The 15,477-nt window shown below is 36.8% G+C and overlaps 2 protein-coding genes across 2 annotated transcripts in view; one reads left to right on the top strand and one right to left on the bottom strand.

Moving 5' to 3' along the window:
- Idh3a (isocitrate dehydrogenase [NAD] subunit alpha, mitochondrial) overlaps window positions 1-15,477 on the top strand; it is a 315,440-nt gene that overhangs the window by 139,732 nt on the left and 160,231 nt on the right. The gene's annotated exons all lie outside the window — the stretch shown is intronic.
- LOC145665736 (uncharacterized) lies at window positions 399-1,730 on the bottom strand. The gene is made up of 2 exons (XM_081732877.1): window positions 611-1,730; window positions 399-469 (listed from the first exon to the last, which is right to left on the bottom strand). Exon 1 carries the CDS (start codon window positions 1,534-1,536, stop codon window positions 766-768), a length of 771 nt encoding a protein of 256 aa, XP_081589003.1. The 5' UTR covers window positions 1,537-1,730; the 3' UTR covers window positions 399-469; window positions 611-765.

Below are 15,477 nucleotides of genomic sequence, written 5' to 3'. Positions count from 1 at the left end.
GTTTTGCACACAAAAATTTTTTCTGAAACAATTTTGTTTGTACATAAAAATTTTTTTCTGAAACAGAATTTTGTTTGTACATAAAAATTTTCTGAAACAGTTTTTGTTTTGTACACACAAAAAATTTTTCTGAAACAGAATTTTGTTTTCGTACACAAAAAATTTTTCTGAAAACATTTTTTTTTCGTACACAAAAATTTTCTGAATCAGTTTTTTTTTTCGTACACAAAAAATTTTCTGAAACAAAAATTTAGTTTGATTTTTTTTTTCGCAAAACATTGATTTATTTTATCGGTAAACTGATTCAGAAAAAAGAAATTGAAATCGCAGTACAGGAAAAAGAATTTGATTTTAGGATTGAAATAAAAACACAGAATCATTTTTTTGTACATTTATTTTTAGCATGTGAAATAAAATACAGAATTTCTTTTTTCTTCAAAGGAAGACGTGTCCGTGACGGGTACAAATTCTGTAAAGAGAAAATAAAACATATGAATATACATTGTAATATTTATTTTGTTTCCTGTGAAAGAAGAAAAACAGATTATTAACATCGAACTAACTGATCAAGAGAGAGTGAGGTGAGAAAAGAAACGCAAATGTGACGTACCTGAATTCCTTTTTTTTCTCCACGGGTTTCTGCAAGGTGATGTCATCTGAGTTTTTGTCTTCGCTGTGGCCTTGTTGAAGCATGTTCCGTGTTGCGTTGATTCTTTGCCCGTCTTTGGGAGGTGATGTTGGTGGGATTAGGGGAAAATATGGCTGTTATTCTGTTCTGGCTTTTTTATACCCATAGGGCAATGTCTCGTATGTGTCTGGTATTAATCGGCGTTTTTTATAGTTGAAACTGTACTTCTTTTCTTCAGGTTTTGTGACAAGATGATCGTGGGTTCTGTAAATTTTGTGCGGCGTGCTAATGGAGATTTTTTCACTCGATTGATTTATGATCATTTGCTCCAGACTGTTAAAATTTAACTTTTGACTTGCAGTATAATTGAGTGTGAATCCACGAATTTTGCATACATAACTGGTTGATTTCGTGTCGGGGTTGTAGATTTCCAAGGCGTACTGTTTTGGGCCACCAGACACGAATTTTTTAATGTATGCTTTTGGTCCAATTGATTCAAGTTCATTTGACATTGAACCAAGAAATACTTCTGGTTCTATTGTGGGCTCTGATGGTCGCTGCGTGAATATTACGGAATCTGTATCGAAATATAATACTCTTTCTTGCAGAAGTTCTAAATATTTGTAGAGTTCCAGACGAGCTTGACACGTTGTAAATGCTCCAAGGACAACATTAGCATTGTGATTTTGTACTGGAACATCATCTTCATACTGCCAATAAAGGTATAACATCGAATCGTTAACAGGTAAAATTTGGTTGACTTTTATGTCTGGAGCAGTTAATTTTTGATACAGTTCTTTGGGGTCGTTAATGATGGTCGTTTGGCTGAAATTGTCTCTTATAGCGAGTCGTCCCCAGAAGGCATTCAAACAGAGCTTTGCAAGACTACGACGTGCTGAATTTGTCATTATATTTGCTGCATCTAAAGTTATGCCTTCCCGTTGTTGTACCACTTGGATATACTGCTGCTTTTCTTCTTCGGTGACGCAATTGACAGGCCAACCAGAAGCTTCCAGCTTCGATTTCAAAAATGTATTAATGTATTCGCTGAATAATCCGCCAGTCTTGGTTTCTGGATCATATACGGTGATGTCGTAATCCCAAATTTCGTAAATTTCAATGACTTGATACCCAAGTGCAATGGCTTTTTGAATTTCATAGGACACCCATGTTCCCGTTAGACTTCGTTCACTGTCCGAATGTGTACATTCAGAATCTTGATTTAATGCTGTGGCACAGGCAGCACAAAGTGGAAACAACAACTTCTTATTTGAGTGAAATGGAAGTACTGGATGAAACACATTTCTGCTAGGCAAAATCTTCAACTTGACCAATCCGTTGACATCTTGAATGTCGGGCATTTCTGGATCCCCCTTTAGATATATTCGTGGATGCCCTATTGGATACCGTCCACATTTATTCACATAAGGATACAGGGAAACGATATCCAAGAATTTTATTTCTTCGCCTTCATTTTCATTTGCGACGTGATACAATTTAATGGCATTTACACGACCACCATAGAAGCTGTCTCTTGGATTTAATGGTGTCTTATTAGTATAAGGATGTGTGCTTAAAGAAGAGGCCAATGCTGGATTGGATTTTAACACTTGACGAAATTCACATTCCCACATTTCATGTACTTTATATCCCATGGATCGTAATAACTTCATTTTACGCTGTGTTCTCTCGTAGCGATAGTTCATCGTTTCTTCGGAGTTCTCATAAATGGGTTGATCACGGCCTGTAGGGACACATAGAGGACAGCCGTGGAATCTGCACCCTTCAAATTCATACACGTGTTCCTCTTCAGTGTCGGGATCTTTGTAGTAACCGTCCAGATGAAAACCAGCAACATAAACTTCTTTTCCTCTCGCAGCATGTTGAATTGAATGACCCTCTTTTTCTTCCATGTAGGCAAGCCACTGCAAAGCAATCCGTGACTGATTGTTTCTGTGACGATATCCACGTGCAGGGAGAATGCTAATAGTATTAGGTTTTAAGAAATTTCGTCGAAATACTAAATTGCACGCACTCGCCAAAGTGATAGCCTCCAGGAAAGGATTGACGTGAGTTTCTTGTTCAAAAGTGGTCATGAAAGATATACAAGCCATTCGAAGTACGTTGACGTCCTGGACACAATAGTTTACCAATTCTTCTTGGAAAATAAACGTATCGTTCTGGTGTTCGTTGTACCATGTCATGAATTTTTCTCGTTCATCCACTTTCATTTCATCTGCACCATAATAATGGATGTCCGGTAATTTTCCCACATACGTTTGATTTGCAGCAGTATTAAAAAAGTGTGGAAAATATCCTTTGGTCGCTGGTAAATGAAATGCCTTGGATAATTTACTTAAAGCCATTGGCATGAAATTTAAGGAGTCAATAAACGATAAGTGATTCACTTTCATGCTTAAAATTTTTGCTCCGTTCAAAATCAAAGTATTCATGTTCTTCCACTAAGGATTTAAGAATAAAATGACCATCATGTCCCTTAGAGTTATGTGCCAAAGATACAATAAGTTTGATGTTGGGTCGTGGTTGACGTAAATACGCAAGAAAGGCATTGATCGGATCATCTTGAAAAATATGTTCTCGCTGTCCACAAACTTCACACGGATGATGTATATCCTCATCTTGAACACAGTTGTAACATACTTGTTGGGCCACCAGTAAAGTGGGCTTATGAATGAACGTGTCTTCATCGAAGAAAGTATCCTGTGTGGCTTCGATATCATAGAAGACAATCATAGCCTTCTTGGCATGTAACACTGATGGAACTCCAGGTTTTAATTGAGTCGTATCAGGCTTCATGTAGCATTGGTGGGTAGACGTAACGTGTTTACGACACACATTACAAAAATAATCTGTACAATGATGTTTTCTTTCCCCTGTACGGACAAACGAATAAATGCGTAGACATTTGGAACACTGTTTCACCATCTTGCATATTGGCTGGCCTTTATGGTATGGTACAGTCAGATGATTTGTATAACATGTTTCACCATAAAATTCACGATTGCATTCTGGACACTGCTTCTCCGTATTGGTCTTACTGCATGGTGGTTTCTGCAAACATTTTTCACACATGGCCGAACAGTTCTTAACGTGTCTATTAAGATGATCATATTTTTTGTGGCATGCAACACAATAGTACTTAGTAGAAAAAACGGCTGTTAATGACGTGATGATGTCATAATGAGAATTGATGCACATTAAATTGATTGGAATTTTGTCTTCGCCACCAGGCCCTTCATACAGAATATCTTCTCCGGAAAAGCTGGTGTATACGGTAAGTTTATAATTTGTCAAGTAGCGTTGCAATTGTCGTAATTCTTCCACAGATCCCCCATGCTCTAAATTCACTGAGGATCGAGACAAAAGTTCATGTACGTCAGGGAGAACGACACACTTGCTCTGGTCCTGGTATTGTCTGTACAGTTTCTTGTTCGTATCCTTATATTTCTTTAGGCCAATAGCAATCACAATTGCATACGCTAAACATTTCTTGTCGGTGTTTTTTACACGTAAAATGCCTTTCTTGCGTTTTAATAATTCGTCGTTTGATAAAAGACCTCGACGCATTCTTCCAAATCCACGGGGCACATCCACATGATGAAAATGGACAATGAACGGTTCGTTCATGAGAAAACTATCGTTACTTTGAAGGATGCGATCAAAGGATGTCCATAAAGTCTCCAGTGTCAAATTACTTGCATGCCGGAAAGATAAATAAAATGGCTTGTTCTTCTCATCATGGGATAAAATCGATAATCCAACCATCGATGATTCGTCGACGTTTTCCAATAAATAATCCAACATCTGTTGAAAGGAGGCCTGAACCCACTCCACAATATCGGTGCCACTGGCCGGAGCATTAATTTGAATTTCCAGCATTCGTCCTTCGAGATTAAAACGCCGATAATGTCTATTGATTTCTCGCAAGACAGTAAAGCCAGAAGTAGCCATATTCAAATAGGGAAAAAAGGTAAGGTAAGCAAAAAAAGGAATAGGCAAAGAAAACAAATATCTAAAACGAAAGAGAAAAAAAAGCACGAATTAAAATTGAATTCAGAGATCACTACATTATCAAATGACTACACGATCAATCCTAAAAGAATGATCATATCTCAAATAGTTTTACTGTTAAAATTTTTATTGTCGTCATACTGGAAATCAAACCCGGACCAACATCAACATGTAAATGACCTAAGTTTCTGTAGTGATAAAAAGAATGAATGAAATTGTTTTTCTAACTGTGCTGAAAGAATCATTGTAGTAAGCATTTTTTCCTCTGACACTGAACTTTAAACGTATGACGAACATGAAACGAAAACAACATCTCATGTGCTTGCTTTTCTCAAGCTAAGACAAGAAAGACTCGAATTCGTTTCTCGGCGGGAGATCAGATCCCACATTAAACTGTAGGTCCACGTCTCACGTTGTAGGGAACAAATTCGTGCGTAGTTTCTTTGTTTACTTTCAGAAAACTGAGCTAAGTGGTTAGCGTTACGCACCTCTGGCCCGGGTTCAACACCCAGTATGCGATCAGATTCAACATTAAGCTGTATTCCTAGCCCCACTACTGAAGGGACGCTAAAACCAAAATCAACAAATTTCTCGTGCTTACTTCTAATGTGTGGGATGTGGCCCGGGTTCAACACCCAGTATGCGCTCAGATTCAACATTAAGCTGTATTCCTAGCACCCCACTACTGAAGGGACGCTAAACCAAAATTAACAATTTTCTCGTGCTTACTTCTAATGTGTGGGATTCCTAATTCGATCCCCGGTCAAGTTATTCTTCCATTTGCTAAATATTTCGTGTTAAAATAAAACAATGATAACAATGTTATCCTCATGCAAAAAACACTCCATTGATGTTAAGAAAACGCAGTCGATACTTACCTCAAATTCAAGGAACGGAGTAAAGTCACGCTAACACAAGAGGTACACCTACGTTCATTCAAGATCTTCGTGGAAGTAGGATTTGAAAATGAAATTAAGAAATTTATTTAGGTCTAAAACGTGTTCAACTATAAAGTGACATCACTATCAGCCAATCAGAAACGAGGAAAATGAATCAATGACATCACGGAGAACCAATGAAAACACAGCTTTCATCATGAGCCGAAACGTGATGTAAGAAGCAATCTGATTGGTTGTGACATTATTCACGTTTTTTCTCCTTACACATCAATCGTTACGACATCTAGTATCGCAATTTTGATAATGACATCATACCGTTGACTCGTTAGTTTCTTACGACATTCAAATTAACACATCTAAAATGTGATTCATTTTCCTTAAACTTGATTGAAAAAATGTAACACTCATCGATATGTTACGAAACTGTCTTTGACATAAATGTAAAGTTGAGCTTTAAAAGTCCGTCAGCTGAGAAAAAATGCTGATGTAGTAAAAGCAGATTCTGCAATTTCACAATAACAAGCTTCTATGCGTAACAACAAGCAGAAATGTGTAGTAATGTAACATAATCTGTTCATGTTCTTTTCATACGCAAAACTGCTCGCACTGAATGGAGTACGGTGGCTCAGCGTTTTTTTTTTTCTGATGTGTGAGTTCTCTGCTTCAATCCGCAAGCAAGTAAGTTTATGATGTTTTCTCATTTCTCATCATCGTTTCAAGTGGGACGTTAAATTTTTCTAACACTAGCACCAAGAATCAAACTCGGGACCATTGCATAGTAATCAACACACGTGTACGATGGCTCAGTGCTTGTCTCTCTACTGTATGAGGTCACTGCTTCAATCCTCAGTCAAGTAAGTTCATGTTTCGTCCTATCATCTCTCACCGTTTTCGCGGGGACGTTAAATTCAACATTTCCAAGAATCAAACTCGGGACGATTGCAAGGTTCACTCCTAAAGCGGAACAAAATGCACCCTAAAAGGGAACGAGGTGGACCACCCAAATTTTGTAGTAATATATATTAGGGTCCAGTACTATGATACCAAATGTTTAAATTTGGCAATTTCTAAAAACTTAAGGGGCGGGCCAAGGTACCATTCCCGGGGGTGCACATATGTACTTATGTTTCATAATAGGGAATGGACTCCTATACATGGTCATATAACCATATAAGGTAATAGGATCTCATCCAAGGAAATGAATTAGGTCAAAAACCAAACACGTGGTACAACGTAATGCTTACGTTTATATTTTGGCAATTTTGTACCCCTAAAAGGGAACGAGATAGACCACCGAAATTTATAGTGATCTATATTAGGGTTCTATACTATTATACCAAATGTTTAAATTGGGCAATTTCCAAAATTTAAGGGGTGGGCCAAGGCACTCCTGCCGGGGTGCACAAATGTACCTACGTCTTACAATAGGAAATAAACACCTGTATACACCCATATAAGGTAATAGGACCTCATCCAAGGGAATAAAATAACCAAAAACCAAACACGTGGTTGTACTAAAATTTTGGCAAATTTGTACCCCTAAAAGGGAACGAAGTGGACCACCCAAATTTATTATAATACATGTTAGGGTCCCGTACTATAATACCAAATATATAAAATGAGCAATTTCCAAAATTTAAGGGTGGGCCAAAAGTACCCCTCCCAAATTTTTCAAGGAGTGCACAAATATACCCATATCTTATGAAAGGTAATGGACCCCTATACATGACCATATAACCATATAAGGTAATAACACCTCATCAAAGGGGATAAAATCGACCAAAAACCAAACACGTGGTACTACGTATTGCTTACGTTTATATTTTGGCAATTTTGTACCCCTAGAAGGGAACGAGGTGGACCACCCAAATTTATCATAATACATATTAGGGTCCTGTACTATAATACCCAATGTTTAAATTGGGCAATTTCCAAAATTGAAGGAATGGGCCAAAGTACCCCTCCCAAAAATTTCAAGGGGTGCATTAATATACCCATGTCTTATAAAAGGGAATGAATCCCTGTATACGTCCATATAACCATATAGGGTAATAATACCTCATCCAAGGGGATAAATTAGGTCAAAAACCTCCGAAATTTGAATTTTTGGCAATTTTTTACTCATAAAAGGGAACGACATAGACACCCAATTTTTAGATTTGGCAATTTCCAAAATTTAAGGGGGTGGTCCTATGTACCCCTGCCAAAATCTAGAGGGGTGGTCCTAAGTACCCCTAGGTCATTGACACGGGCCAGGGACCATGGGTCCTGGGGGAGGTCCTATGTACCCCTGCCAAATTTTAGGGGGTGGGCCATGGTACCCCTAGGTCATTGACCCTGGGCCAGGGACCATGGGTCCTGGGGCAGGGACCCAGGGGCCAAAAAGTTCGGCAAAGTGGGGCCCATACTACTCCGACCGATCTTTAAAAAATTTCAAATTAGATGAGGTTTGGACCTGAGGTGGTTTTCATTATAGAACTTTAACGGTAGAACTTAGGGGAGGGGAGAAATTATAAAAGTAAATAACTCTTGAACCACCAGATCGATCTTGATCAAACTTTCAACATAGATAAGTTTTGGGCCTGGGATGTTTTCGTTATTTCACTTTTACGATGCAACCTAGGGGAGGGGGAAGGAGGGAGATATATATGTAAAAAGAATAAAAATAAAAGTGACTGTCTTCGTGACTTCATCACGCTTTAACCACAGGCCCGATCTTAATCAAATTTTCAATATGGATTAAGTTCAAACCTGGGGTCGTTTTTATCATATCACTTTGATGGTAGAACTTAGGGGGGCGAAGAGGAGGGGACAGATATATAAAAATAAATAAAACTCTTGGACCACCTGACCGATCTCGATCAAATTTTCAACATAGATGAAGTTCGGGCCTGGGATGGTATTTATCTATTCACTTTGACGACAGAACTTAGGGAAGAGGTAGGAGGGGGAGATATATAGAAATTAATAAAACTTAATAGCTCTTTAACTACCGGACCGATCTCTATCAAATTTTCAACCTAGATGAAGTTCGAACATGAGATGATTTTTGTCATATCACTTTGACGATGTAATTTAAAGAAGAAGAAAGACATTTACAAATGATCGAAAATGACCGATATTAGTATCGAATCTATAGTTTTTGAAGTCAATGACACGTCTGATGCTATTTAAATCCAAATTCAGCCCCGCAAAAATTGTGGTATATATATATACAGTGAAACCTCTGAATAACTGACACCAATGGGACATGAATTTTTGTCCGTTACTGAGAGGTGTCCGTTACAGAGAGGTTACAGGAATTTAATTTCTCACAACGGTAATTGTATGTAGTAATATACAGTAAGTACACTATGTATGAGCGTAAATACGTAAAATTCAATATGAAAATACTCTATTTAGTACGTATTTAAATTACTGGGAGGGATGAAGGAGAAATTCATTTCTGTTAAATAATACTACTGTTGAGGGATGTGTTAATATATTCGTATACTGCAAAAGGTAATACGTGTGTGGTAATTTTCTTAAGTACATATCATTACCCTGTAAAAAATATCCATTTATTCACTTGTTATCTATGAAATTGTCGAAAAGATGCAAGACCCAGAGGAAAAAGGACTAAATTTGTCAGGGCAGAGAAGATCTTTCGCATACAAGTCTTGGCCATACGACTGACCCTGCATGAGTGTTATTGCTTATTGAAGGTTTTCTAGGATTTCCACCAGAAAGCAGTCTATTGCGGGCAGAAAAAAGAGGAATTTTAAGTTCAGCTTGAAACTATTCTGATTGATGGTTCACCAGGTCTAGACTCATGATAGATACACTTGCGACGAAAACACTTTTTGTCTATTGTAAGATATCACAGAAGCGAGAATAATTCCTGTCCGTTATGAAGAGGTTATTGAAACGTTTGGGGGGAAAATGGACTGTCCGCATCCGTATCTGAGAGTGTCCGTAAAAGGGAGGTTTCACTGTATATATATATATATATATATATATATATATATATATATATATATATATATATAATCAAAATGACCAATATCAGTGTCAAATTCATACTTTTTGGGGTCGCTGAGATGAACAAAGACACTTCCAATGCCGTGGCCCGCAACATAGGGAGGAGAGGGAATATATAAAAATCATCGAAAATGACCAATAAGAAGGAGCGCTTTAGTAATATTAAAAAGTGACTGACTAACGAAACATATTACTATTTTTTCTTAATTTAACCCAGGGAAGCGGGTAATTGATGCTATGCTAGTAATAACTATTAGCCAAGTTTAAAAGACATTAAAAGTCATTTCTGATATTTTATCATTACAAATATTATACAATAGTAAAAAATAAAATGCAAAAACAGCTGTGTTTGAGTCGTGACCTTGAAGATAATTGCATAATTAATAACTAGTTACCTACGAGGGCTGGAAAGGTTTATTTTGAGAAATAACTATTCTCAAATACGTCTTTCAATGTATATATATAATAAAAAAAAGAAAAAGAAAAAAGAAAAGAAAAGAAAGAAAGAAAGAAAGAAAAAGAAAAGAGAAAGAAATCAAAATCTGAGACCATGAAATCGATCGTACTTTGATCGATTTGAGATAGAATGACCCTTTATAATGTTACGAGTATTGCAACGCCTTACCGACCGATCACCTCCTACTCCCTGATTGCGTTTAGTTCTCCTAATACTTTAATCAAAACGAAAGCCCGTCTTACACCACTTCTGTTCCAAGTATTCTGGCACTTATGTATATTTTATTTGATCCTGTGAGAACTCCACCAAGAATGACTCGTTACCTCGTGACTTCCTTATGTTCTGCTAATAATCGAATCGAAAGCCTCCGATAAACTTCGAAGGAAAATTACAGATTCATAATTAAAAATAAATAAAAGAGCAAATACTCTTCTCTGGAGGGATTGTTTCATGTGGATTTCAGTAGGAATTTTGCAGTTTCCCTCTTCCTATTATTGTTATTTCCCGGGTCTACTCAAGCCCTCGGTAAGAAGTCTGCCGTAGCGAGTAGTAATAAATGCATTTGCGAGAAAATACCGTTCGGATGCTTCTGTATAGTTTGTGCCACTGATATAGGCTCAATGAGTAATACAAATTGTTTCTTTCTTGAAATAGTTCAAGGCTATGACTGTGATCTATAGATTAAATGTGGAATCTAAACCCTGTATTGAGTTTGATGCATTTTTAAAGGAATCAAACTCGAGACCATTTGCACCGCTAGCCACTACACCAACCAGAAGGGCCAGATTAATAGATAATCATCATCATAGGTATTCTGCCAGTATTGACAGGTCACTTGCCGCAACCGAGAAGCTTCCATGCTCCATGGCCTTCCTTCCGCTAACCTCTTAGTTTTCACGTACGATGTTTCTGTTTTGACATCGTCCATTAATTGTAGTCTCCTTCGCCGCCTTCCTCTCTTCCCTGCCACCATACCCTCTAACACGTCTCTCATGATACAGACCATTCTTAGCCAATTTCCCAACCAGTTTCTTTTCCCCTTAATAATGTCAAAAATTGTCCTTTTCTCCCCCACCATTTCTAATACCCTCTGATTCGTTGTCCGCTCGACTCAACTAGTTCTCTCCATTCTTCACCACACTGTCATTTTCATCATTTTTGCGTAATGTCCATGTTACTGATCCATACAGAACAATATTCCACACGAAGCATTGTATGAGTCTTTTCTCAACTCTTTATTCAAGGTCCCACAAAATAGCATTTTCTTCCTCCTAGAGGCTTCTTTTGGCATTCCTATCTTTGCTTTTATTTCATGTTCACACTTCATAACATCATCAATAATACTACCCAAGTATCGAAAACTAGTCAATTGTTTTATTTTCTCCCCTCTTGTTTCTATATTTAACACCTACCACTTCGTTCCAGTCATTATGGCTTTTGTCTTTCTAACACTTATTTTCATCCCATATTCTTCACAGCCCTTCCTCAAGTTTTCTGTCATCTTATTGATTTTCTCTTCATATTCCACAACAAGCGCCATATCATCTGCAAACCGTATATACCTAATCATTCTATCTCCTACTGAAATACTGTCGTCATTTTGTAGGCCCTTTTTCACTATTTCGTCTAGATCAGAGTTGTCCAAATGGCGGCCCGCGGGCCGCATGCGGCCCGCCAAACCATTTTCTGCGGCCCACAAAGCTCTCACAACATACGATTGTTATTACTGATAATATTTTCATTTATGTTCATTCTTTTAATGTTTCCACTCTTCTTTCGAGCGTTCACCTCCGGTGCTTGGGGTCCCTGGTTCGATCCCGGCTCGCGCCGTGTGGACCTTGTGGTGGACAGACACCGTGCTCGTGGGTTTTCTCGGGGTTCTCCCGTTTCCTCCCACTTTCTTCATTCCACCATTTCACTCATCTCTCACCATCACCGTCTCCTTTAGCTAACCTACATAACCGTGGAACGTAAAATTTAAAGGTTTCATTTTCATTTTTCCCACTCTTCTTTCGAAATAAGGCATCCATTTAGCGCTTCTGTACAACAAAAAGGTCCGAACATCCAAGGCAACACTGGAGTTGGTAATGCAGCTATAGGCAAGGCATCGTTGCTGAAAGGAACGATTACTTCAATTAACCAAACCAAACCAACCATACCAATTCACCATGAAAATTGTGAAGAGCCGCTTCAGAAACTGCCTTGGAGATTCTTCTCTTTTACATCTTCTGCGGCTCGCAAGAACAGGATTGGATGTAGATATCTCAGCCCTTGTAAACTCTCCTAGTCACCCTCATTTTTCACATTGAATGTAATATTTCAAATACATTTTTATATTTTTCTTTTGTAGTATAATAATAATAATAACATAATAATAATAATAATAATAATAATAATAATAATAATAATAATAATAATAATAATTATTATTATTATTATTATTATTATTATTATTATTATTATTATTATTATTATTATTATTATTATTATTATTATTATTATTATTATTATCTGCGGCCCTTCATCTTGCTAGCAAAGACGGTTATGGCCCTCAGGCTCATTATAATTGGACACCACTGGTCTAGATAGATATTAAATATTGTTTGCGAGAGACAGCTCTGTGTCGAACTCCCCTTCCAATTGCCCTCTTCTCTGTCATTTCCTCATTACCACTTGCCAATACTGGCATGATTCCTGCCTATGTTTAGAGGATTCTATGCAGTTCAGTCCTTCGTTGTTCTTGTCATTTTGACGTAAGAGTTGCATATATAGATAGATATAGATAATATATTTAGACACACACTGTGTTTTATGTTTCAAGATGAGCATAATGTTTGTTTTCATATTCGAAGATCCTGTGTATTTAAAGCCTTTTATGATCAATATTACATATTCTGTACAGCCAGTACATTTAAGTAGTAGTGAAATACAGAGCAACAATCTGTGTCAGAGAAGCCACGCACCGAGGAACAACCTTCATGATGGTAAAGAATTTTGAAGTTACCACTAATCTCCAAACTATTAATACACAATTCGTACTTCCACGTAGTAAAGTCAGAATGTAGGAGAAGTGAATGACAGTTTCAGGTTTTGTCCTGCATACTGAGGGCTCGCTGTGTTAGTTACACGAAGCACCACTGCATGGCGTGTTTGTCTTATAACAAAATTTTACCAATGCTCCCTTCAGCGTCACTGAAGATAGAAAGACCTTAAAGAATGGTCGAACTCAAAGCCAATACGCATTCAATTTCTGATAAAACAGCGGCTATGACACCAAATAGAAATAAATGGAGGACAGCGATTCGAAAAGCCGACCCCAGCTATTTTTTTAAAAAAAAAAGAAAGAAAAAAGTGGTTTTCAACAAATTATAGTTCTTGTTTTTAATTCGTATTTTATGTAATACAAATTCGGAAAAATATAATAAATTATATATGGTCAGTATTTACTTCCTAGGTGTGTTTTTTTAAAATATGTTTACGATGAGTTGCTATTGATGGTGTATTATCTCCTATCAAGATTTCCGCTGTCCATATTTAACTTAGGCTTTTAGTTCTGATGAAAAAATATTAAAGTACGTTATTTCCGGTAAGTGAAGAACACTTGCAACTTGCGAATTACTTTAACCTCATTGGTTTTGTGATTTGAAGCTTGAAGATACCTCAGTAGTTCCGACGAAGAAGCAGCTTCCCCTTAATGGCCCTCGAATGTTCTTCGATCCTAGTAAAAATATTTCTCTTTGTCATACCGATATAGAGCTGCAAATTGTCAACGCACCAGAGCTACAAATTGCGTTGTAAACTCCAGACGTTAATAAATTATCCTTCAAATAATTTTTGTACATGAAAGTGACTTCTCAGTGCTAATCGGAGACCTCATCACAAAGTCAAAATAATATGCATTTTATTTTTAGTTCGTTAGTTTTTTGTTTGCTTTTGAGTGTCGCCTGGTTAAGTGGGAAGAAAATCCACTTTTTCTTGTCGTTTGTAAGATGAGGACGGCTTTTATTATCTTCGTGGAACTTCCATGCTTAATCGTTTAATTTTAGAAGTATTTCCAAATTACAACCGCTTTTCTTTCAGAATCGCATCAATTCTTTCCTTTGGTTAAGTAATCCCTTAAAAGAGCAAAATAGACTATTTTCGTGTGCATATAGCATGTCAAGGATTAATCCATTCCGCTGCACATATTTTTCCATCATTTCTTAGTTGAAAAGATATACGCAATGTGACGGATTAAGCGGCCTTAGTTTTCCATTTACTTTGAAGAAATTACACTGGTTCGACTAAACCGATTTTATGGTGCCTAGAGATAAGTGTCTATACAATGGAATGTGGGTAAAAGTTAATTCTGCTCGAACAGATATGTTAATAGTAACAAATAGTGAAAAAGGAGAGAAAACTTTTCGAAGTAAATCAATGAGAAAAACGTAATTTCATAGATATTCTGTGAAATGTATTATTGTACCTAAAAATAAAAAATATTTATTTGAAAGTAACAACAAATTAATTCCTTACCAATATGTCCTCGCGTGGGAAAATTAAATAATCTCCAAACTTATCGAAACAATAAGCTAACTTCGATACGTTTTGGAGAATATTTAGTTTTCTCACGGGAGGATATATTAATAAATAACCAATTTTCTGTTAATTTAGATCATCCTCTCATGCGCCTACATAACTTTAATATTTGAGTTTTGTTACTGAATTTATCTAAGTGCATTTAAAGCGTTAGATATTGTCCCAATGTTGTAATGCCAAACTGAGTATAGGAAGAACATCTATTTTATATAACCATACACCCAACATACTTGGCAGCGTGTGTTTATTCAGTTACTCTGAAATGGATTTTACTGGAGAAATACTATTTCTGAATATCTGTTGCGTTGTCAGTTTGCTTAACACAAGGAATATTTGTATTGCATAGAAACATGGAAAATATGTTAACGCCTCTGTAACATCAATAAATCAGGACAACTGTTTACCATGCATTTGGTGCTGATAGGCGCTAGTTATTACTTTACAGTTCTTTGTTGCGACGCAGCCAGAAACATCAGATTTAATTCATGCCACTTTGTATAGAGTTAAAGAATATATATATGTAATTCTAGAAACACAGTTGGATTGCCAGGAGTTTAACTTTCCTTTTCAACACGGAGGCTGCATGAGACTGTCTGTTGTCTCGAAATCTGCGTTGTATGCAAGGCAGAATCCAAGACGACGCATAAAGAAACACACTCATTTAGAAATAGGAGAATCTTATCTGCCCTTACTAAGCACCTATATGTACACTCTTATAACATTAATAAATTAATATGTTAGACAAACACCGTGTACGTTGGTTTTCTAGGAATTTTCCCGCACTTTCTTTATTTCACTATTTCATTCATTCATTATCGTCATCACCGTCTCGCTTTTTATTTTTTTTAATGTATTGAAAAAGA

Source organism: Thermobia domestica, chromosome 12, assembly GCF_964235325.1.
Source record: "Thermobia domestica chromosome 12, izTheDome1.hap1.1, whole genome shotgun sequence".
In the NCBI taxonomy this organism is placed as follows: domain Eukaryota; kingdom Metazoa; phylum Arthropoda; class Insecta; order Zygentoma; family Lepismatidae; genus Thermobia; species Thermobia domestica.
The sequence above is the reverse complement of the archived record's forward strand: the minus strand, read 5'-3'. Positions and strand labels throughout refer to the sequence as shown.